The sequence below is a fragment of the Quercus robur genome, chromosome 4 (genome assembly GCF_932294415.1).
Source record: "Quercus robur chromosome 4, dhQueRobu3.1, whole genome shotgun sequence".
NCBI lineage: Eukaryota > Viridiplantae > Streptophyta > Magnoliopsida > Fagales > Fagaceae > Quercus > Quercus robur.
In genome coordinates, this window is record NC_065537.1 from 57,848,309 (window position 1) to 57,874,631 (window position 26,323).

Below are 26,323 nucleotides of genomic sequence, written 5' to 3' on the forward strand. Positions count from 1 at the left end.
AAGCGTTCAATGAAATCTGAGTCCATGTATGTGTCGAAACAGCCAAGGATCAAAACTAGAAAAAGGTTTGTAGGGTACCACGGCTTAACAAGCAGCGGGGTGTAAAGAAAAAGAAAGGACCACGGCTTAGCAAGCAGCGGCGTGAAAAGAATAAGAAAAGCGAAAAAAAGAGAACCACGCAAAGCATAAAGAAACTCACCCTAGGTGAGAGAGAAAACTCCTACCGAGAGGAGAAGAAAAAAGTACTTAAGTCTTTATCATGGTTTCTTCGTACCTTGATCCCAAAAGGAAAACTAGTTCTCCAATTCTTCTCTTCTACCCAATCAAAATAGGCATCAATCCTTCTTTTTCCTTGCATCTCGATTCCTTGTCTGTTCTTTCCTTCGAACCAATAACATTCGCACGTACGGTTTCATGTGTAAAGTTCCATGGCGTTGTTGTGGAGGAGATTCCTATTAATTACCCTATAAATAATGCAAATTAGGCTGTAGTTTTCAAGAAAGTGATTTTTAGACAGTAAACACCAAAATCTGAAGTCATGGGGGAAACCAAGCTCATCGATGACCTCAGTATGTTCTCTTTCCCTTTCTAAGATTACTAGTTTACTCTATTATTTTTGTTTCTTATTTATTTATTTATTTAATATAAATATTCATAATAAAAGAATATCAAGATTTTCATACTCTCTAAACCCCGTCCAAACACATCAATCAAATTGATATTATTTCAAATCTTGCTCTTGAGAAAAAAAAAAAACAAAAAGGGAATGATATCTCAACTACAGCTCTTCGTTTGTTTTGACATCAAATTTTTCCTAGATTTTTATACATTAATTTTTAAAAAATATTAATACACCAATTTAAAACGTTTAATGTAGAACAAAAATCAACCTAAACAAAAGCACAATCAAAATAAAATTATAAGTACAATAAGTGTGCTACAGAAAAAAAAAATTAAGAAAAACTAACAACTAAAAAGAAACTACTATCGACCTTTTTTTCCCAATAAAAAAAAAAAAAAACTATTTGAAAGTTGTTTTTGAGAAAATTTTAAACTTTTGAAGGCGTTTGCCCATAATTTTGAGCCATATCATGGTTATTTGAATGTTTTGAAGAGCTACTATTTACATCATTTCAATATTTTTAGTTGGTGGTTTTAAGGACATTTCAATAATAGTAGAAATTCTTAAGATATTTTGGTCTTTAAAAATTTGAGGGTATTTGTATCACATTAGATATTTCCATGGAATTTTGGCAATTTTAGAACTTATGAGAGCATTTTGATCATTATAAAGGTTTTAGGTGAGCGTTTAAGGGTATTTTGGTTGTCTTGAAAACGTTGGGAATGTTTTGAGAGTATTTTTGTTACTTTAGAAGTTTTTCTAAGGTATTTTAGTCATTATAGAGGTTTTGTGTGCATTTCAATCATTATAAATGTTTTATGCAAGGTTTTTAGTATATTTTGGTCATCTCAGAAATTTTGAGGCCATTTCTATCATTTTGGAGGTTATTATGGGGTATTTTTTTATATAATTATTTTAAAGGTTTTATAAGATATTTCAGTCATTTTCAAGTTTTTAGGGGTATATTGATTATTTACAAATTTTTGAAGTATTTCTCAATTTGGGTGCTTTCATGGTGATTTGGTCAATTTGAAGATTTCAAGATGTTCTCTTAAGATATAAGTGGGGTTTTAGATTCATGAGAAAGGAAATTCTATTCTCCAAAGGCTGAAAACGTTTTAAGCTCCTTTTGGCATGTAAAACATTTTCAGCATTATCAACCTTAAAGATAGTGTATTTCTTGATCACCAAAAAATTATTTTTGTTTAATCAAGTTTCTCAACCGAAATTCTCAACCACCTCAAATGTCCAAAAATGAGGAAAAATTTTCCTTTTCCTTTTCCTTTTTTGTTTGTTTGTTTTTGCTAAAACAAATGGGATCTACATTCGATACATTTTCTTTGTAGAGTATGTCTATGCTTGTACAATTATTAATCAAGATTTTCATCCCCTAATTTTCTTTAATATGTATAGGTTTTTTTTTTTGAGACAATTAATATGTGGAGTTAATATGGGCTTATTAATGAAAACGGTTCAATTTGATTTAATAAATATTTTGTATATATGTATTGCACCGCATATAAATATAAATATTTATATTTGGTATGACTCTTCCTTAATGCTATATTATTTAATATTAATATTTTAAATTATCACCATTAGATTACAAGTTTTCTTGTTTCTTAAAAAAAAAAAAAAATTTACAAGTTTTCTTTATTATTAACAAACATGTCAAATTTCATTTTGATTGATCAATTTTATTCACTCTTTAATAACATAGTATATGTATAATTTTAAAGTCCAAAAAGCTTAATGTCTATATTTTACAAACATGGATAGACTAAGAGGACAAAAGAATAAATAATTTAAAATGTTAGAGATGTAATAAGTGGTGGCTCTAGGAAATTTTTTCTAGAATGGTCATTAAAAAAAATTAAATTAATAAAACTTAAAAAAAAATAAAATAAAACGTGAAAATTTTAAAACAAAAAAAAAAAAAAAAAAAAAAAAAAGCCCAAATACATAAAGTTTTAAAATTTTCTTCACAAGTTTTCATATTTTGAAATTATTATATGATATAATAAATTTACTATCAATGTTATTAGCTACATCTATTTCAATGTACACGATTAAGTAATTATTAAACTACTAATCTTTCATTTAATTACCAACATATTGTCTAAACAAGTAACAATTTAAACAAAATGTATTAACTTTTTGAAAAAATATATCACATAAATTCAACAAATTTGGCTAAAGACTAAATCAAGTACTAATAGACTAACTATTTGAAAAGTGTGCATTTTTAAATAAAAAAATAGCAATCTTAAAATATGTCATTTGAAAACACAATTTAAAAAATCACAATTAAACATTTAATTTGGGTCTTTAGGCTAATTTGTTTGTTTGGACAATTTTTGAGAACTACTGTATCTACAACATTTTTGCAAAACTTACACAACAAAGCCCAAGTGGTAAGTTTTTAATTTAAACATACCACTGAAACTTTTTTTTGTCTATTGGTAACAACCTAATACTTAAGATTTATTACAAAAATGTTATGAACATAATATTTCTTGCAATTTTTTGGAGAGGTAGAATTTAATTTTTAATGGGCTCAAATTGTTATTTAAGGTGTTTAAGCTTTTTTTAGGGTGGTCAACAACCCATATTAATTGAAAACTCAATTTTTTAAAGGTACATTAAAAAATATTCAAGTCAAGGTGGTCATGTGACTACTCTGAACTACACTTGGTGCCACCCTTGGATGTAATGTCTTCAATCATTGATTTTGTGATTATAAAACTTATCATTTTTTTTTAATTTTTTCTTTTTTGTTTACAATTCATGATCAATAGTAAAATCACTTTCTTATCTATGTGATTAATTTTATGGACAATTTGATAGGAGTCTTGGTGGCACTGAGAATATGAATTAAGTGCAATAATGAAAATACAAAGTGTGCCTTTGGATGAGCTTAATTCATCAATTTATTCCTTTCAGGAAAAAAAAGAAAAAGTCATCAATATATTTAACTTCTTCTTTCTTTGAGAAGATCTATATATTTAATTTAGTTTGTTTATTTGTAAAAATTCAATTAAATCTTGAAAAATATGATATTTGAAAAGCCAAACGTTCCAATTTAGGATGAAAACAATAATATGTCATGATGGGTGATACAAAGGAAATATGCTGTATCATAAATCATGACATATTGTCTATTCATTTTTTAAGTTTCATTGCCCTTAATTTATTTTGTTAAATATTTCTTTGACCTATGATGATTATGCTTTAGCACTGCTTGATTGAAATTGACCCATATGTAACTGCCTAATTGTTATTAGACAGGGTATTTAAATATTTCTAATGTATTGCAGCAATCAAAAGAACAAAAAGACATTTTCGTCCAGCGCATTACTTACTTAAAATACAGTCCTACTCTTTACTATGTGATACTGGGGTGGAAAAGTATGACTCTGGTGTTTTTGAAGCCAGTGGACACAAATGGTGGGCTCTAATTCTTTGTTTTTTCTATTCAAATATAAATATTTACTTCTAATGTAGTCAGTTTTATTTTGCAGGAGGTTGTCTATTTATCCAAAAGGAAACGAGAAAATGAATGGAAGTGGTCACATCTCAATATACTTAGCAATTGTTGACACTGAAAAGTACACTCTTGGCTGGGAAATTTATGTCAGCTTCAAATTGCTCCTGTTCGATCAAATACGAGACAAGTTCTTGACCATTCAAGGTTTTCCCTCTCATAGTGTGTGTATATATATATATATATATATATATAAACATGAATATTCATCTTTCATGATTGTATTTTGGTATAGTATTCTGGTATAAGTTGTTAAATTTCCAATTTTTCTAAAAACCTTAACCTATTAGAAGATGATAAATTTATTCACATGTTAGACACTTGAGCTACTATTGAGTAGAGATTCAACATGTGGAAATTTAAATAGAATGTGAGGAGGTCACAACAGGGAAAATTTAAACTTAGGACTTTTTATTTTGATACCATATTAAATTTTTAATTCTCTCAGAAATTAATCTAACATATCTTTTTTTTTTTTGTGTGTAGATGTTGATGGGGTAATTAGAAGATTCCATGATATCAAGACAGAATGGGGCTTTCACAAATTTCTATCCCTTAACTCTTTCGATGATCTTTCTCAAGGATATCTTGTCAATGATTGTTGTGTATTTGGTGCTGAGCTTTTTGTTCATGAACGCAATGCCATACGGGAGGTTCTTACTATGATAAAAGAGCCCCTTAACCGTACTATGGCTTGGAAGATTGAAAATTTTTCATCATTAGATAAAGTGACATATTATTCTCGAATATTTCAAGTTGGGGATGTGAAATGGTATTAATTTTTTTTTTTTTTTTGATAGGTATTATTATAAGTTGGACTTTTATTGTTGTAAAAGAAAGGAAAGTTTCCTTGACTTAGAACCTTTTGTTTTTAACTCTTTTTAATTAATTCGTGTAGGAAGTTACTGGCTTACCCCAAAGGAATTTATAATGGAGAAATGAAAGTGATGTCTCTCTTCCTCTTATGTTGTGATTGTGTTCTACCTGAGCACAAATTTTTTGCACAATTCAAGATACGTGTAAAGGACCAAGTTAACAATGAAAATCACATGGAAAAAATAGGTATGTATGCTTATATGTGTGTGTGCACACACGCCTCCCGTTCTCTTTCACCTTGTTTTGTTCCTGTGTAAGTTTTGCCTCATTTTTTTTGTTTTTTTTTTTTTTTTTTTTGTTTCTTACAGAAAAACATTGGTTCACTACCTCTTCGAACGAATGTGGTTTCTCACACTTTATGCCTCTTAAGGATCTCCAAGATGTATCCAAGGGACTTCTTATCAATGATGCTTTAATTGTAGAGGGAGAAATAATAGTTATGTCTAATGTTAAGTGATTCCCTAAAATGATTGTCTAAGAAATTATAGCAAAAACTATACTTTAAATATTGTGAAAATACTTCTTTATCCCGGAATTGCATTTGGGGAGGTTATGAGATTATTATCATTATTGTAATTGCAAAGATGTCAATATTAAAAAAATTTAAATTTGTCATCTTTATTTTGAAGCTTGTGCATGCACTCACATGTGCATGCACACACACACACATACATATATGTATGCATGTATGTGTGTGTGTGTATTGTGTAATTATGTATGTATGTTCTATGAGCATTCTCACCAAGAATTCTAAAAATTTTAGCTTTTAGCATCTAAAAACCTAACTTTATAGCATTTAACACATCACTTTGCAATACCCCTAATATCGAAACTTCTATTTTTTTACCATTTTATTTAAATATTCTTTCTTTATTATTTTTATTCATTTTTTATTCTCTCTCTCTCTCCCACAGCAGAAAAAAAAAAAAAAAAAAAAAAAAAAAAAAAAAAAAAAAAAATCTTGCTATAGTGCGCTCTCAAAAATGAGAGCTCATTGTAGCAAGATGTCAAATCTTTTAGCATATGGCATCTTTGATGAATTATGTTTTTGTGGTTATAAATGCTAAAAATAGCATTTTATCATTTATAACACTCTTAATGAGAATGCTAAATCATCTTAGTAGTATGTAGTAACAAATAAGTGTGTATTTATAAAAGTTAAGTTCATCTTTTATATGATATAATTTTATTTCAATGTAATACTATTTCATAATAAGTTATTATAGATTTAATATTTTATGATACTCATAATTGATATACGCTTTCACTCAAGTTATCCTTGGTATTAATTTTGTTAAAATTAATCTCTTAGTATCTTTATATTAAAATTTTAAATAAAATATTCTTTCAATATTTATCACACATCAAATTTGATACCAATCAAAATGTGTTTTGCTATTCAATCAATAAATTATGCAATAATACATTATTATAAAGCAAAAAATATAAAACCCGGACTATATATAAATGAGATGATTTTTTATCTTCTTATTTTTTTAAGAGCTCAACAATATGTATGGCAGTATATCATCAGTGAAAAGGGAAGCCAAATGTCATGCCCTAACAAGTAATTTATAGGCAATTGGTTTATCATTAGTGTAGGAAATTTGGTCTTTAGCTAGCAACAACTGAAAGTTGTCGTTGATATGCTTTAAATGTCCTTTCATGATATTAGTACATAAATTTGTCTTTGCTAAGAGCATTCACATCAAGAATGCTAAAAAATACTTCCTCTGTCCCAATTTGTTTGTCCTGTTTGAAAAGTCAAACTTTTTAAGGGAACATCATTTATTATTTTGTCTGTCTTATAAAAATGTATAAGTTTACAAAACTACTTTTAAATAAATTTATCATTTAAAAAAAAAAGAGAGTTATTCTTAATGACAACTAAAAATGTGCCCCAATTAGATTGATTTAAAAAAAAAAAAAATTTGTTAGTTTTCTTTTCAAATAGTTTTGAAAATAAAATAGTGGTATAATAGGAATATTAGTAAATTATTGACTTTTATTTTTAGAAACAGGACAATATTTTGGGACATTCCAAAATGGAATAGAGGACAAACAAATTAGGACGGAGGGAGTATAGCATTTTAACATCTCATAATGTCACTTTATTCATTTTAACATCTCACTTTTAAACACACCCAACATCAAAGCTTCTATTTTAATACACTACACATTAAAATAATATAAACAACCTAATTAAATAAATAAATAAATAAAACCTAGTTCACCTCTCTCATCCTCTCCGACTGCTCTACCAGCCACCATAATCTACTGCCACTACCAACCACCACTACAACCCACTACCACCACCCACCGCAACAAGCCCAAACAGCCCCACCACAACCCACACCCCCCTGCCACCCAATGGAACAACTCACTACCACCATCAAACACTACCCACAAACTCGCAAAACAACTCACAACCTCCACCGCAACCCAAAACCTCCACAATCCTCAAGCCAATTTCTTTCAAAATATCCAACATATACTTTCTTTGTGATAAAATGATGTTTTCTTTAGATCATGAGACCTCTATACCCAAACAGAGGATTGAGTCACAAACAAACCCAAAGGCACAAGAGGATCGAGTTAAATTACATCAAATCAGATTGGTACCCAAGAGTGGAGATTCGACGACACACGAGGGTTGGGGTTACAGCAAGGAGCTCCATTGGGCTATCATGCATCAATGGATAAAAACCAACTAGACTCGGGAGTGAATCATAGACAAGCAACAACAGCGCAATGTCGCGATGACCACGAATAGTCGCCAGAGCTAGTCGACTCCTCCAGCCAGGGAATCGTGGTTGGTGATGGGCAACAATGAAAGTTGAGTGAGCGGCGAGAAACAAAGACAGTTGTGGTTGTTGGAGACTAAAGTTTGGTAGGCTGTGGTCACTGAGGTCACTAGCACAAAATAGGCTATGATACCATGTTGTTTCGATTAAAAAGTGTTTATGGTGGGCAACATGGGTTTAGTGGCATGGGTTTTTGGGTTCAGTCAAAGGGAAAAGGATCTTGGATTTTTGGCAGCTTGGTTGAGGGAAGGGAAGCAACGTGTGAGAAGAAGGCAAGGGAGCTGGGCAGCGTGTTGAGTATGAACCAGAAAAGAAAAGGAAGAAGATGTGGTGTGTTGAGTTTGAACTAGAAAAGAACAGGAAGAAGAGGCAGCGTGTGTGAGTGAGAAAATGTAGATGGACTTGGCACATGTGGGTGGGGATTAAAAAATTAATATTTAGTTTTAACATTTAGCTACAGTAAGCTGTTATAGATGATAGCTCACTATAGTCGAGTGTTAAAAATTTTAACATTTGACATGTTTGATGTAAAAGGTATTTTGGTGTTTTGGATGTCAAATATAGCATTTTATCATTATAAGAGCATCACCATTAGATGTTTAAAAAAAAATGTCATTTTGACACATCAAAAGCCTACTTTATTATTTTACCACGTCATTTTACAACATCCCATTTATCAGATGTTTTATCCTTCAATTCTATACATTAAAATAATATTTACAACACATTAAATAATATATTTACCCAAAACCCAACAAATATACAAATGCACAGCCAGTGGTAGTTGCCACCACCCAAGAACCAACATCCATCGCTACAACCACTGCCACAACAACAATCAATGCCACAAACTACAACCACAATCACTGGATCCTCCAACAAATTCCAAATCCAAAAACCTCAACAAAATAAAAGTAAAAAACTCAAAATCTTCAACAAAACCCCAACCAAACAGATCAATCAATGACCAAACTCAACCAACCATCGGCGGCGAGAGTTGTGGAGGACGACGAGCAAAGATTGGCGACTATGGAGGACGATGAGCAAAGATCGGCAACTGCCCCTGGGTGAGCAGAGCTTCAGATCGGCGAGCAGAGGTTTAGATTGGCGAGCTTCAATCGGCGAGCTCTGCTTCAGATCACAATTGCCTTCTTCTTCGTGACAGGAAAAGAAAGAGAGAGAGATAGTGACAGGAAAAAAAAAAAAAAAAAAAAGAGAGAGAAAGAGGCGCAGAGAAAGGGAATGGAAAAAAGAAAAAAGGAAAAAAAAAAAAAAAAAAAAGAAGAACCCAAAGCCACCGTGAAGATGCTAGAAAAGAAAGAAGAAGAAAAAGGGAGGAGGGAGTGACAGGAGCAAGGAGCAGGCGAAGGAAGAAAAAAGAAAAAAAGTAATAAAGAAGAGAGAGGAATGAATAAAATAATATTTTTTTAACACATCTGTCCGTACCATTCCAAAGATGGAACGGTACTGTTCACATGTGTCAAAATTTATAAGATTTGGCACATCTCATGAGAAGGTTTTTTTTGGTATTTGGTGTACTAAATGTGTCATATTATAGCATTTAACACATTTAACATACCTGCTATGAATGCTCTAACATTCTTGTTAAGAATGCTCTAATATTGTTGCAAATACTTTATCAAGAAAAGTTTTTTAGTTTCGTCGCTGATATATTACTATCAAATTATCAATAATAACAATAAAAGCGTTGCTAATAATGATAATTTTTTTACTGTAGATAACTTAAGAACTTAATAAACATACATTATTATAGCTTGTTAAATAGCTTCATTATCCAAGTAAAACTTTAACTTTTATAATTCACTAGCATCATTATTATAATAATCTAGTAATTAATATTAAATTTTTGTAACTTCCTTGAGATGTGAAAGAATGATTTAGATCATCAAGTGTGATTGGTTTTCAACTTCCTCTATTTCTGTTTCTCAAAAAAAAAAAATAAATAAATAAATCCACTCTTTATATTTTGTAATGACTTTTGTTAACAAATATTAGTAAAATAAAGAAAAAACTTAACACGGAGAATTAACTAATCATACAATACAACTTACCATTAAATGATTTTGTGTTTGTTGGTGATATTGTGAGGCTTTAGTCCAAGAACAATATTGAAGGTTGGCATGATTACGTATGTTGGACATGGTAAGAATTAGACAAAATATGATAACGTAGTTAGTATCCAAACCAAGCTGATTTTGTTATAGAAGTCCTAATTCAGAGTTGACTGTGAAATTAGTCAAAATCATTTGCAATTGATTATTCAACTCTGTACCTATTTTTAGCCCAAATTAATGGGCTTGCAGCTACTAGTTTAGTTTTTGGGACCATTTTTTAAATAAGATTAATTTTAGTACCAATTTACCATGAGCCCTAAATTTGGGTTTGTTCTTTAAATATTTTTTAGCCAATTAATTGGATCCTAATTTCAGATTTTATAATTATTATTTTAATTTTTTTAATAAATTAAAACTGTGAAAAATATTTTGGTTGCTGCGTGTGATCCTTTTTTTATTTTATTTTATTTAATAAACAACAAGCCCTATAGAGAGAAACAATTAAAAAAAAAAAAAAAATCCTACCTGATGTTTAAATTAGCAGCTTCTTTTCTATATAGAATGAACATCAAAACCGCAGCTTTAACTAATGCCTATAAAAATTTCAATATGCAACATGAAAAAAAACTTTTCTTTATGAATTTACATAAATTTTAATCAATTTGTTAATTGAATCACAATTAGCTTCATATTGACCAAAAGGGTACACCCAATTTTTTCAATGCCACAAAAAAAAAAAAAAAAAAAAAAATTGAAACCCTAATTTCATAAGAATCTAACATATAGATGCGAAAGATCTAAACTTTACAGATCAAAAGTTTAGAGAGAGAAAGTACCTTAAGAGCTAGAGAGAGAGAGAGAGAGTGTTTTGTATTTGTATGAACTCTTTGTGTCTCTCCTCTAAAAGAGAAAAAAATAAAGACTCAATTTTTATTGTTGGGATGTTCTCATTCTATAAGGAATGGGAATTACTAATGCCAGAGATGTGAGGCTCTTGCCTGCCTCTTTTTGATCGGTTACTCTTTCACTACCAAAAGGGCTTTTTTATTGGTGTGGAAATAGCTTTTCCACTTGGGAAGGGAAATTTAGGACGGCACTGAGATTGGTCTTGTGTTACGTACTGTGCTGTGATTGGTGTGGAATTGTGGTAGTGTGTTTGAGTGGGGGCCACACGTGTGTGAGCTTCTGAGAAGCTAGAGCACAAGGGCCAAATTTTGTCCGACATTTGGTTCCTTTCATGGTAAGCACTTAGGTCAATATGGCTCATAGTATGGGTTTTGAGTTTTTCATTGGGAGCGTGTTGTGACTTTTTATACCCTACTGGTAAGTTGTTCATTTAACTCATCAGCGACTATAATATGAGGTATTAGTTGACGATTATGGTGTTATTATAGTCACACCTTGATAGGAAAGTTACACGAGTTTCCCCTCTATCTTCTTTTCTTTTCTTTTTTTTTTCTTTTTTACTAAAAAGAAGTTGTCTAATAAACCCAAAAATAATAGACATTAGATTAAGGATTTATTGTACAAAATGTTGATATTATGTTTGTGTAATTACCGGTAGTTGTGGTATGTCAAAAGAGGGAAAAAAAATAATTTACAAAACACTTTCCTAATGAATTATAAGTTGTACGTAGTTACTGATTCTAATTTTAACCTACCACAAAAATGATTTTTTTACCCACTAATAATCATCGGTAACAAATTGCTACATATTTTTTATCCTAAAATAGACATGAATTCTTATTCTAAAAAGAAGTAATATATCCATAACATTTTTATAATATTTCCTAACAAATCATTGGTGATAAATTACTAGTTGTGATTTTAACCAATACCTAAAATTATTCTTTTATTTATTAATAACCGCGTCAGTAACAACCTGCCATTTATACAAACTCTCTTTTTTTTTTTTTTTTTTTTTTTTTTTCATCTCTTTACTTTTCCACCCCAACTAAACATAAATGAGGGAGATTAAAATCTGCTCTATCTTCCTACTTTTTTTTTTTTTTTTTTTTTCTCTTTTTCTCAATTTCTATCATCTCACTTTTCCATCTCCCCAACTAAATAGACTCCTAAATTAGGTTACTAAAGGATCTAGTACTTGCCTTTGTTGTTGTCTTACCATGTTGTTCCCCTAGTTGAATGAAAATTTTGATCCAATTTGAATCTGAATGGATGTTCATTTCAAAGAAATGGACGGGTCAGGCTGAATTAGCCCAAATAATTTGAGATATTGAGCAATCAATGAACAGATGTTCTAGAGAATTTTCTTTTGCTCCACAAAGAAGTAATATTTATTTTCTATAATATGAAACCTTTTTCTCACAGTCGACCTTGTCGAGAAGATTTGCCATTTTATTTTCCATATCAACAACTTCAATCTCTCCTATATTTTCAACTTTCAAATTTTACCACTCCTTGTAATTGCTCTAGTTGAGAATTTACCTAAGGGGTTTGGCTGTTAGAGCCACATTCAGGTGTTCTATCTTCCTAATTACCAGACCATCCATATTTTGTTGGCTTACAAATGGTCATCTCACACTTCTAATTATATCTTCTTTTGTCCCTTTTTCCCTCTAACCAAAAGTCCTTGAGCAAAGCACTTTTTCTTCTCGTGCTTTTTTGGGAAACTGAGTGTAGACATTGTATAGATTGGTGTGGTTGTTAGCAACCAATCTATTAAGATATGCTCTAGAACTATGTAAGGGTCTTATTAACGAATGTTTTCAGTACATTTGTTAATGGACTATTTTATGAAAGTTTTGATATAGTTTTTATGAGAAATATTAAAAGTTGTTAAAAAATAAGTTACTTTTTTTCTTTTTTTATAAAAAGTTTCTAAAAATATTTTCTAGATCGGTTCTCTTAGAGCATCCGTTAACTTTTCTGTATAAGTAATTTAACTAAATAAGACAACATTGGGCTCATACAATTTAGAAGATTGAAGTGGGCTAATTCGGTCTTTTTATGTGGTGCCAATGCAAAGGTCATGTGAGTTGCATGTGACATACTTTTTCCGTCCAAGTTAACAACCCAATTGATGGTAGGGTGCAGAGTGAAATACAAATTATAGTTTAGGATAGTAATTGTGGATTATGAAAGTTCAAGATGATAAATGTAAAAAAAGAGTATAGTTTAGAGACATAAAATGTAATTGCCTCTAAAAAAACATATACATTTTTGCATTACCAAACAATCATTTTATCTATTTTATATAACCACTATATAAAAAAAAAAAAAAAAAAAAAAAAAAAAAAAATCATACATTTCATTCTTTATTTTACAGTTCATCCAATTAAAATTATATTTCTACTCACACAAAAAACAGTAACTGAACCCAAAAAACATCATCATCTCATGGCCAAACCGACCATTGCCCCAAAATCCAAAAACAAATCCACCTTTGATCAAGCAAAAACCCACACTGACACTAACTATCTTCTCTAGCCACGACAACCACCAAAATTGTTGGAACCAAAACCTAAAATGAAACTCAATAACACCAACATCAATGACCCATCCCACCCACGACAACCATCACAATAATCCAAATCTAAGAGGTGGAGCCTATGAAATAAGGAAGAGGAGGGAGAGTGTGAGAATGGATGATGATGACTGACCTCACCAACCCTAGGATTGATGACGACAATGATCCTACAATAGTGATGGTTGTAATTTGTTAGCAGAGAGAATAAAAAAACATAGAAGAAATCATATATATGTTATTGTATAATATCATTTATATTGTAGCAATATGTAAAAATTTGAAGAGCGGTGCATAATGAATGATTATTCATCATCTAAAATGAATTTATATTTATTTTATGTAACCCAATAAGAATGCTCTTATAATAATATATGCTTAAAACATTTATTTATATATTTTAATAAAGATAATCATTCAATATGCAATTTTCACATAGTGATCCACTCATATATGGAAGATGAATAATTTTTTGAATGGTATAAATGAAATTAAATTTGTCATTTTACATAAAAACGTCATGGGTGTGGTTGCCTTAGCTTTAATAAGGCTTCATTCGTTTGTTTGTTGTTTTTTTCTTTACTTTTTCTTGTTGTTGTTTACTTTTTACTAAAGTCTTTATCATGGTTTCTTCATACGTTGATCCCAAAAGGAAACCTAGTTCTCCAATTCTCCTCTTCTACCCAATCAAAATAGGCATCAATCATTCTTTTCCCTTGCATCTCGATTCCTTGTCTATTCTTTCCTTCGAACCAATCACATTCGCACGTACGGTTTCGTGTGTATAGTGCCATGGCATTATTGTGGAGGACATTCCTATTGATTACCCTATAAATAATGCAAATTAGGTTGTAGTTTTCAAGAAAGTGATTTCTAGACAGTAAACACCAAAATCTGAAGTCATGGAGGAAACCAAGCTCATTGATGACCTCAGTATGTTCTCTTTCTCTTTCCAAGATTATTAGTTTACTCTATTATTTTTGTTTCTTATTTATTTATTTAATTTAAATATTCATAATAAAAGAATATCAAGAATTTCATACTCCTTAAACCCCGTGCAAACACATCAAACAAATGGATAATATTTCAAATCTTGCTCTTGAGAAAAAAAGGGAATGATATCTCAACTACAGTTCTTCGTTTGTTTCGACATCAAATTTTTCCTAGATTTTTATACATTAAAAAAAAAATTAATACACCAATTTAAAACGTTTAATGTAGAACAAAAATCAACCTAAACAGAAGCACAATCAAAATAAAATTATTACAAATTAAAATAATAATCACAATAAGTGTGCTACAGAAAAAAAAAGAAAAGAAAAAAAAAAGAAAGGGGAAAATAAAAAGTATTTGAAAGTGGTTTTTGAGAAAATTTTAAACTTTTGAAGGCGTTTGCCCATAATTTTGAGGCATATAATGATTATTTGAATGTTTTGAAGAGTTACTATTTTCATCATTTCAATATTTTTTTAGTTGTTGGTTTTAAGGACATTTCAATAATAGTAATATTAGAAGTTTTAAACATATTTTGGTATTTAAAATTTTGAGGGTATTTTTATCATATTAGATATTTCCGTGGAAATTTGGCCATTTTGAAACTTATGAGAGCATTTTGATCAATATAAAGGTTTTAGGTGAGGGTTTAAGGGTATTTTGGTCATCTTGAAAACGTTGGGAACATTTTGAGAGTATTTTTGTTACTTTAGAAGTTTTTCTAAGGTATTTTGGTCATTATAGAGGTTTTGTGTGCATTTCAATCATTATAAATGTTTTATGCAAGGTTTTTAGTATATTTTGGTCATCTTAAAATTTTTGATGTCATTTCTATCATTTTGGAGGTTATTATGGGGAATTTTTTTTAATTACTTTAAAGGTTTTATAAGATATTTCAGTCATTTTCATGTTTTTAGGGTTATATTGATTATTTACAAACTTTTGAAGTATTTCTCAATTTGGATGCTTTCATGATGTTTGGGTCATTTTGAAGATTTCAAGATGTTCTCTTAAGATATAAGAGGGGTTTTAGATTCATGAGAAAGGAAGTTCTATTCTCCTGAGGCTGAAAACGTTTTAAGCTCCTTTTGACATGTAAACTATTTTGAGCATTTTCACCAAAAAATTATTTTTGTTTAATCAATTTTTTTAACCAAAATTCTCAACCACCTCAAATGTCCAAGAATGAGGAAAAATTTTCATTTTCCTTTTTTTATTTGTTTGTTTTTGCTAAAACAAATGAGATCTACGTTTGATACATTTTCTTTGTAGAGTATGTCTATGCTTGTACAATTATTAGTCAAGATTTCCATCCCCCTAATTTTCTTTAATATGTGGAGTTAATATGGGTTTTTTTTTTTTTTTTAGAAACAATATGGGCTTTTAATGAAAACGGTTCAATTTGATTTAATATATATTTTGTATATATGTATTGCACCGCATATAAATATAAATATTTATATTTGGTATGACTCTTCCTTAATGCTATATTATTTAATATTAATATTTTAAATTATCACCATTAGATTACAAGAGTTTTCTTGTTTCTCAAAAAAAAAAAAATTTTACAAGTTTTCTTTATTATTAACAAACATGTCAAATTTCATTTTGATTGATCAATGTTATTTACTGTTTAATAATGTATTATATGTACAATTTTAAAGTCCAAAAAACTTAATCTCTAAATTTTACAAACATGGATAGACTAAGAGGACAACAAAATAAATAATTTTTTTTGAGAGATAATTACAATATGCTACTAACCCCGCAGCTCGAACATTTTCCTCCCCTAAACTCCCAACCCTTTGTGCATGGGGAGGTGTCAAATAATTTAAAATGTTAGAGAGGTAATAGGTGGTGGCTCTAGTAAATTATTTTTCAGAGTGGTCATTAAAAAACTTAAATTAATAAAAAAAATTTAAAAAATAAAACTTGAATATGTTAACATAAAAAAATAAAAAAAAAATAAAAATAAAAACGCCCAAATACATAAAGTTTTAAAATTTTCTTCACAAGTTTTTATATTTTGAAATTATTATATGATATGATAACTTCATTATCAATGTTATTAGCTACATCTATTTCAGTGTACACAATTAAGCAATTATCAAACTACTAATCTCTCATTTAAGTACCAATATATTGCCTAAACAAGTAACAATATAAACAAAATATATTATCTTTTTGAAAAAATATATCACATAAATCCAACAAATTCGGCTAAAGACTCAAGTATTAATAGACTAACTATTTAAAAAGTGTGCATTTTTAAATAAAAAAATTGCAATCTCAAAATATGCCATTTGAAAACACAATTTAAAAAATCACAATTAATCGTTTGATTTGGGCCTTTAGGCCAATTTGTTTGTTTGGATAATTTTTTAGAAATACTATGTCCATAATATTTTTGCAAAACATGCACAACAAAGCCTAGGTGGTAAGTTTTTACTAGTTCTAATTTGAACATACCACTGAAATTATTTTTTTTATCCATTAGATTCAACCTATTACCTAGGATTTATTACGAAAGTGTTGCAAAAATGTTATGAATATAATATTTCTTGCAATTTTTTTGTGAGGTAGAATTTAATTTTTAATGGGCTCAAATTGTTATTTAGGGTGTTTAAGCTTTTTTTAGGGTGGTCAAGTTTTTTTTTTTTGGGGTGAGGTTTAGGTCCAGTATCCAGTTGTACTAGGCCCGTTGAGATTATAACAAGTATCCACTTTTGAACACATGTCACCATCTTAACCCTATTTTTTATGGTGGTCAACAACCCATATTAATTGAAAACTTAATTTTTTAAAGGTACATTAAAAAAAATATTCAAGTCAAGGTGGTCATGTGACCACTCTAAACTACACTTGGTGCCGCCACTAGATGTAATATGTCTGCAGTCATTGATTTTGTGATTATAAAACTTTTATCATTTTTTTCCTTAATTTTTTCTTTTTTGTTTACAATTCATGATCAATAGTAAAATCGCTTTCTTATCTATGTGATTAATTTTATGGACAATTTGATAGGAGTCTTGGTGGCGCTGAGAATATGAATTAAGTGCAACAATGAAAATACAAAGTGTGCCTTTGGATGAGCTTAATTCATCAATTTATTCCTTTCAAAAAACAAATTCATCAATATATTTAACTTTTTTTTTTTCAGAAGATCAATATACTTAACTTAGTTTGTTTATTTGTAAAAATTAAATTAAATCTTGAAAAATATGATATTTGAAAAGCCAAACGTTCCATTTTTGGTTGAAACAATAACATGTCATAAATTAAATTCATCAATATATTGTTTATTCATTTTTCAAGTTTCATTGCCCTTAATGTATTTTGTTAAATATTTCTTTGACCTGTGATGATTATGCTTTAGCACTGCTTGATTGAAACTGTTGCCAAACATGACCCATATCTCACTGCCCAAATGTTATTAGACAGCGTATTTAAATATTCCTAATGTATTGCAGCAATCAAAAGAACAAAAAGACATTTTCGTCCAGCGCATTACTTACTTAAAATACAGTCATACTCTTTACTATGTGATACTGGGGTGGAAAAGTATGACTCTGGTGTTTTTGAAGCCAGTGGACACAAATGGTGGGCTCTAATTCTTTGTTTTCTCTATTTAAATATAAATATTTACGTCTAATGTAGTCAGTTTTATTTTGCAGGAGGTTGTCTGTTTATCCAAAAGGAAACGAGAAATTGAATGGAAGTGGTCACATCTCAATATACTTGGCAATTGTTGACACCGAAAAGTACACTCTTGGCTGGGAAATTTATGTCAGCTTCAAATTGTTCCTGTTCGATCAAATACGAGACAAGTTCTTGACCATTCAAGGTTTGATCTCTCATAGTGTATATATATATATATATATATATATATAAACTTGCATATTCATCTTTCATGATTGTATTTTGGTATAGTATTTTGGTATAAGTTGTTAAATTACCAATTTTCTGAAAGACTTAAGTTATTAGAAGATGGTAAATTTATTCACATGTTGGACACTTGAGCTACTATTGAGTAGGGACTCAACATGTGGAAATTTAAATAGAATGTGAGGAGATCATAGGAAAAATTTAAACTCAAGACTTTTTACTCTGATACCGTGTTAAATTTTCAATTATCTCAAAAACTAATCTAACATATCTTTTTTTGTGTGTAGATGTTGATGGGGTAATTAGAAGATTCCATGATATCAAGACTGAATGGGGCTTTCATAAATTTTTATCCCTTAAATCATTCGAAGATCTTTCTCAAGGATATCTTGTCAATGATTGTTGCATATTTGGTGCTGAGCTTTTTGTTCATGAACGCAATGCCAAACGAGAGTTTCTTACTATGATAAAAGAGCCCCTTAACTGTACTATGACTTGGAAGATTGAAAACTTTTCATCACTAGATAAAGTGACATATTATTCTCAAATATTACAAGTTGGCGATGTGAAATGGTATTAATTTTTATTATTATTATTTTTTGATAGGTATTATTATAAGTTGGACTTTTATTGTTGTAGAAAAGAAGGAAGGAAAGTTTCCTTTTTGAAACTTAGAACCTATTGTTTTTAACTCTTTTATTGAATCCATGCAGGAAGTTACTGGTTTACCCCAAAGGAATTTATAATGGAGAAATGAAAGCAATATCTCTCTTCCTCTTATGTTGTGATTGTGTTCTACCTGAGCATAAATTTTTTGCAGAATTCAAAATACGTATAAGGGACCAAATTAACAATGAAAATCACGTGGAAAAATTAGGTATGTATGCTTATATGTGTGTGTGCACACACACACGTGCCTCCCATTCTCTTTCACCTTGTTTTGTTCCTGTGTAAGTTTTGTCTCAATTTTTTTTGTTTTGTTTTGTTTTGTTTCTTACAGAAAAACATTGGTTCACTACCTCTTCGAATGAATGGGGTTTCTCACACTTTATGCCTCTTAAGGATCTCCTAGATGCATCCAAGGGACTCCTTGTGAATGATGCTTTAATGGTAGAAGGAGAAATAATAGTTATGTCTAATGTTAAGTGATTCCCTAAAATGCTTGTCTAAGAAATTATAGCAAAAAACTATACTTTAAATATTGTAAAAATACTTCTTTATCCCGGAATTGCATTTGGGGAGGTTATGAGATTATTATAATTATTGTAATTGCAAAGATGTCAATCTTAAAAGGGTTTAAATTTGTCTTCTTTATTTTGAAGCATATGCGTGCACTTGCTTTATATACATAAATACGCACATGTATGCTCTAAATCATCTTAGTAGTACATAATAACTTTATAAAAGTTAAGTTCATCTTTTATATGATATAACTTTATATCAATCTAATACTATTTCATAATTTATTATAGATATAATATTTTATCATACTCATAATTGGTATACGCTTTGACTCAAGTTATACCTGGTATTAATTTTGTTAAAATTAAATCTCTTGGTATCTTTATATTAAATTTTTAAATCAAATATTCTTTCAATATTTATCATACACATCAAATTTGATATCAATAAAATGTGTTTTACTATTCAATCAATAAATTATGCAATAGTTCAATAAAAGAATTATGGAATAATACATTTTTATAACATAAAAAATATAAAACCAGAACTATATATAAATGAGATGATTTTTTATCTTCTTATTTTTTGTAGAGCTCCACAATATGTATAATTGAACTCTACGATATATATTGAAGTATATCACTAGTGAAAGGGTAAGCCAAATGTCGTGCCCTAACAAGCGATTTATAGGCAATTGGTTTTATTATGGCTACCAAATTGACAATACTAGTTATTAACCCATGCTTCACACAGTTCATATTATATATATATATATATATAAATAATTTATAAATTTGTAAATATTATAAGTAGATATAATTTTTTTAAAATTAATTATTTTAAATAGTATCATCAATTATTATATAAAGAGTTTTTTATTTTTATTTTGTGTAATCCTCTTTTTAATTTGTAGCTAAACTTTTTTTTTTTTCCTATGAGAAGAAGCTAAATTTGATTGCCCTTGAAAAGGTAAGTTGTAAATGTTAGAATGCGAGAAATTATTAAGTGCACTTGAAGACCAGATTTGTGATGCTCAATGGCCTTCCCATTCAGTCATATAATGCATAGTAATCAATATTGCCCTTGAAAAGATAAGTTGTAAATGTCAGAATGCGAGATATTATTATGTTCACCTAAAGACCAGATTAGTGATATTTAGTGGTTTTCCCACTCAATCATGTAATGCATAGTAGTCAATATTGCTATATAATAAAATTTACTTTTATTTTTTCTTGTGCTACAATTATTAGTTTTGATCAATGTTGATGCCATACTAATAAGAGATTAAATTTTATAAGGATGTGGTGTGAAATTTAAGTTTTACCCCCCAATGCCAACATGCCATATCATTATATTATATATTAAAGAATAGACACAATCACATTCAATCAATTCTAATACCTATTTAAAATTTCAACTTAACTATGAGTTTATTGAGATATAATCATGCGTGATAGAGTTTATTGAGATATTATTATGCATGGTAGGATGTATTGAGTTTTAAGTAAAAACTAATGTGGAAATCACTTATTGGATGATGTAAAACATGAATTTTACCTTTCATCCTTACCAAAGTCAAACTTTAATAATAAGAATTGTTTTGTTTAGTGCAAAACTTGATGCAAATAAAGTTGGCAGGTTCTTTTCAACAATTATTTTCCTTTAATCAGTATCGCTATGCTCAATCACACAACATATACATAATTTTTTTTTCTTCTTTTTTTGCATAATATTTAAAATTGAACATTAGGAAATTACATATCAATTCAATATCTCGAACATTCATTTAAATATTGGCCTTTTGTTAGTAAGTTCTTTTTATTAATTGTTATCCTTTGGCGGAAATTATCATTCTCAATCATACAACCTACACATTACATTTGTATGTTTTTAGACCCCTTAAAACCACAACCAGATTAACTTAGGTAATTAGCCAAGAGATTATTTAGTCAAATTATCAAATTTAGGTTAATACACATATATCATATTAATGTAAAGTGCGGAAAATAAAGAGCACAACAATATGATAACCCAGGAAAACCAAACCGGTAAAAAACCTAAGGAGGATTTAACCTAACTATCCTCAAGGTAAAATTGAATCCACTATGAAAGAATTGAAGTTTACACAATAGCGACTTAGACCACTATCATCCTATTACTACCTCGAGTAGGAAACTTATTACCATGACCACATGACAGCTCCAAGTCTACGGACTACTTCTTTCTTGGATTCCCAGCAAGTACAAGCACTCCCGCTTGTGTATCCTTACGCTCTTGAAAGCAGCAACTAAATTCGACCACCAAGTTTTTGACATAATCTTAAATCTTGAAAACCGTAAGTATGTGTGAAGGCAACCACCTCTTGATCTCACAAAAGATTCACACACACAGCATAAGGAGCAACCTAAAACGTGACTAGGGTTTTCCCTTTTATACCTAGGGCAAAATATAAAACCCTACACGTTAAACGGGCTTGGGCTGAGTTGGAAATTCTGCAAAAAAAAAAAAAAAACAATTTGCACGACTTTCGATCGATCGATTCTAATTCTCGATCAATCGAGCCAGGCAGATTTACACAGTAAATCCTGCAGCAACTCGATTCCAATTTTACATAAAAAGCATATACTTTGAGCAAGTCTAAACAAGACTAAAATGTTTTGATTATGGTTTGCCAACATTACAAAATAGAGTTCTAATACATTAGTTCCTAATTCCTTAGAACTTAACAACTTTAAATATTTAGATGAAAGAATTCAAATTCAATTAAAAATCAACCGCTGAATTACACCTAACAAAATGAATTTACATGAACCAAAATTTTAGAAGAGAAAGGAAAATTACTATGTCTTAATCAAACAATATTAGATATTTACAAATTGGAATCAAGAGTAAAAATAGAGAGAGAATAGGTTCAAAGCTTTAAATACGAAGCAACAAAATTATGAATTTCGGAGTGAGAGAGAGATTAAAGAAGAAATTAAAGGGTTTTGATTGAATTTTTTTGGAGCATCCCTTGCTTCTTTTAATAGTAGGACATTAATTTGTACCAAATTGGTCTTTTGTGTGCTGGCTCTTTCACCAATTTTTTTCATTTGGCGGGAATCAACATGCTCAAATCCTAATCACATAACTTGTACATTAATAAAATAAAGAAGGGATGATTACAGTAAACCCACTTGAGGTAAGGCCCATTTGCGCTTTGCCTACCCGTGGTTTAAAACTTACCACTTTGCCCACTTGAACTTCAATCCGTTACCCATCCGTTACCCACCTCACCCCCAGCCGTTAGAAAAACACATTTTTAGGGAAAAACAAACATAACAAAAATAAAAAAGCTAGGGTTTTAATTGCTTAAGAACTTCTATAAGAACAAAGTACATGGAGCTTTTTCAAGTTCTTGATGAGATTTGATTTCACAGCGACTTCCATTAAGCCTTGAAACCTTTGCGAAGACGAGAGCTCCTCGCTTTCTATTAGAATACTACTACTACTACGATTCGATGCCGTTTTCTTCAACTCTGAGATTTTAGCCTCCATTGCCTTCAACTTCTTCTCGCTTTCTTCTCTTTCGCATTCAATCTTCGTCCTCAACTCCTCCAGTTCCATTCTCAACTTTTGGTTCTCAATCTCCAACGCATCCACTCGCTTCGAAGCTCTATCAATCTTTGCGTTCTTGGATGAGATCTCGCTCTCCAGGACAGGAACAATAGCCACCGACTCTTTCAAAAGCTTGTGCCCCAAGAGTTCGGTTTTCAACAGCGACTCTCGCTTGCGCAGATCTTCGACGATGCGAAGCAACTCGGTGACGTCAGGTGGGTGAGGTTGAACCTGAGCGGAGGAGCGTGGAAAGTACACGCCAAAGGAGCGTGAGAACACGGCTTTCAGAGGAGCTTTATTAGTTGGACTCGGATTCGGTGACGGCGATTGAGGCTTCGGTGGTGTTTCTCGTTTCGAACTCGCCGAAGACTTTTGTAGACCCATTTCCATTCTCACCTTCCCAGCCACCATGGAAAGATCACAATTACATGAACCCTCTGTTTTTGTTTATTTCAGACAGACAGACAGATATAACCCTAAAAAGATTACAATATATTTCTTAGGTTTTAGGGGCTATGGTATACAGTGGGGAGAGAAGTCAAGATCAGAGTGGGATTTGTGTGCTATTCCTCCCCTTTGTTCTTATAGAAGTTCTTTAAGTAATCAAAACCCTAGCTTTTTGAATTTTGTTATGTTTGTTTTTTCCTAAAAATGTGTTTTTCTAACGGCTGGGGGTGAGGTGGGTAACGGATGGGTAACGGATTGAAGTTCAGGTGGGCAAAGTGGTAAGTTTTAAACCACGGGTAGGCAAAGCACAAACGGGCCTTACCTCAGGTGGGTTTACTGTAATTATCCCAATAAAGAAAAAACAATATTTAGATGAAAATCTCACATTCAAATCCAAATCCAAATCAATCTTTGAATCTGCACCTCTCATTACCAAAATTTTAGATAAGAAAGAAAATTATTACATCTTGATCAAACAATATTTGATATAGCAATATTTTTTTTTTTTTTTTTGATACAAGATAGAATTTCTACTTTAACCTAATCTAAGTATATATATATGTGAAGCTCCCTCTTGAAGACTTGAACCTCAACCCTTATCCCCCACACCCCACAAGCATTTATACTTATAGAGTGACCATTGAACCAAGGGTGTGCGGTGGTGATATAGCAATTTGAGATAGAGAAAGAATACCTTACATGGGAAATTTAAGTAGCTAATTGTGGATATTTAACGGCATGACAATTTGGGTGTGGATAGCATAAAACTTATAGTAAATTATTTAATGTATTTTAAGAAGAAAATTCAGGGTTATGATTGAATTTTTCTCGAGTAACCCGTAGTTATCATTATTATAATATAGTTTTTTTAGGAAGTCATTTAATTCATGCTTGGACAATAATTTCTACCAAAAATGGTTCTTCTTATTCTCAAAAAAAAAAAAAAAAAAAAAAAAGGGTTCTTCTTCCTACTATTCATTCTGACATGGAACCTCAAACTCATTGTCACACACCACCGTGAACTTGTTCTCCCCCTTAACCCTAATAAGAACCATCTCTCCTTCACTATTTTTTGTTCCCACAACAACTTCATGTAGAATTTGATGGCAAAAGAAACGAGGATTTGAAGAAGGTATGTATTTTTTTGGTAAAAGGTATGTATATTCAATTGCAAGAATGTCTCTTTTAAATTTCTACTTGAGCTTGGTCTATTTATATCAAAATGAAAAGCATTATGGAGAATATCAATGGTTTTTTTTTTTTTTTTTTTTTTTTTTTTTTTACGAAAATAATATCAGTGGTTGGTTCTAAACTTCTAATAATTGTGTGTGAATATTAGATGTATTGTGGGTAGCGAGGATTAATTCCTAAAAGGCATCACCTTGATAAAGGAAGGGGAAATTGCAGAAACTTTTCAATTTTCTCTATTCTCTCATGTGCCTAGAAGTTGTAATATTGTGGCTGATTCTTTAGCCAAAAAGGCAAAAACTTATCAGGGTACACAGGTCTGGTTGGAATCTTTACCAGAAGACATTGCCCCATTAGTTTCCTTTGATGTTCATTGTTGTTTTAGTGTTCATCTATATATATATATATATATATATATATAAAACCGAAGCCTCTGCTAGCTCCACAATTTTCCACGTCAGCATTTTTTTTTTTTTTTTTAATTTTTAAATATGGTTTTATTCTTTTTATAAAATATATATATATATATATATAAAAATAGTCTCCGTCTATCGATCTCTCTCTCTCTCACACAATGGCTGACAACGCCACTGCCACCACCACCACGACAGTGCCACTGCCTCAAGAAAACACCATGGCGGCAGCTGCTACTCTGCCGTCGCCACCGCCACAAGAAATCCCTATTCCAAAGACGGAGATGAAACGCTGGGTGATGAAGAAGACGACGAGCCTTTGGAGGACACAGCTACAGCAGGACAAAGTCGCCGCCGAACTCAACGTCGAGGTCTTAACCATCGACGACACCAAAACGCTCACATCACTGCGGTACCATCAATCTCTCACATCACCAAGATTTGAATTTCTTTATTTCCCTGATCCTAATTAGGGTTTCGATCAACTTAATACCTTTGCTGCTACTTTTTGTTAAAATATAATAAAGTACTGATTTTGATTATAGTTTGAGATCCTGATTTGAATTTCTTTATTTGCCTGATCCTAATTAGGGTTTCGATCAACTCAATACCTTTGCTGCTACTTTTGGTTAAAATGTAATAAAGTACTGATTTTGATTATAGTTTGAGATCCTAATTAGGGTTTTGAATCTTTATCATTGATATTAATTTTTGTTTTGATGCTTATACAATGTGGCAAGAGATATAGTGTTCTATAGTTTTAATTCCTATTATTATGTTACTTGGAACATGAATGCAGAAACACATATGTATAGTTGAATCTGTCAAAAGAACTGCTGAAGGATTTATAAATTGAGATGAAATTCCAGAAGCCAATTAAAATTCAAGCTATTAGTTTGCCCATGATTTTGACTCCTCCCCATAAGGATTTGATAGCCTAGGCGCATAATGGTTTTTCTGTCAATTTAAGGATTTCGTTTTTAATTAGGTTTTTCTGTCAATTTAGGGATTTCAATTCCTAATCCCTTTTTCTCTCTATTCATTTTTGTTGAAGTCAGGGAAACACTCATAGAAAATTAAATTCTACAAGTTTTGTAAGAAAGTGGAGATAGTATTGAAGAGGCTCCCAACTGTCAAAATCTGAGAACAATCCTACAGGTTTTGCTTTACTTTCAAGTTTTGCTTTATTTTGCTATCTAGGTTTTTTAGC

The 26,323-nt window shown here is 30.5% G+C and overlaps 2 protein-coding genes across 3 annotated transcripts in view; both read left to right on the forward strand.

Moving 5' to 3' along the window:
• Nucleotides 1–492: 492 nt before the first annotated feature.
• LOC126723112 (MATH domain and coiled-coil domain-containing protein At3g58250-like) lies at nt 493–5,569 on the forward strand. The gene is made up of 6 exons (XM_050426396.1): nt 493–569; nt 3,940–4,069; nt 4,144–4,313; nt 4,653–4,938; nt 5,065–5,228; nt 5,351–5,569. Exons 1-6 carry the CDS (start codon nt 539–541, stop codon nt 5,497–5,499), a joined length of 930 nt encoding a protein of 309 aa, XP_050282353.1. The 5' UTR covers nt 493–538; the 3' UTR covers nt 5,500–5,569.
• An 8,642-nt stretch (nt 5,570–14,211) lies between these two features.
• LOC126723114 (MATH domain and coiled-coil domain-containing protein At2g05420-like) overlaps nt 14,212–26,323 on the forward strand; it is a 33,011-nt gene continuing 20,899 nt past the window's right edge. The window contains exons 1-2 of one of the 2 annotated variants that reach the window (XM_050426398.1): nt 14,212–14,341; nt 17,872–18,001. In XM_050426398.1, the coding sequence (XP_050282355.1) occupies nt 14,311–14,341; nt 17,872–18,001 (161 nt within the window). In that variant the 5' untranslated portion in view covers nt 14,212–14,310. The remainder of the gene's footprint in view (nt 14,342–17,871; nt 18,002–26,323) is intronic. The other variant, XM_050426397.1, reaches the window with a different exon arrangement.

Coding starts and splice junctions, on each gene's coding strand:
- LOC126723112 (XM_050426396.1), top strand. CDS start 539: ATGGGGGAAACCAAGCTCATCGATGACCTCA. Junction 570..3,939: donor CAAGCTCATCGATGACCTCA/GTATGTTCTCTT, acceptor AATGTATTGCAG/CAATCAAAAGAACAAAAAGA. Junction 4,314..4,652: donor CAAGTTCTTGACCATTCAAG/GTTTTCCCTCTC, acceptor TTTTGTGTGTAG/ATGTTGATGGGGTAATTAGA.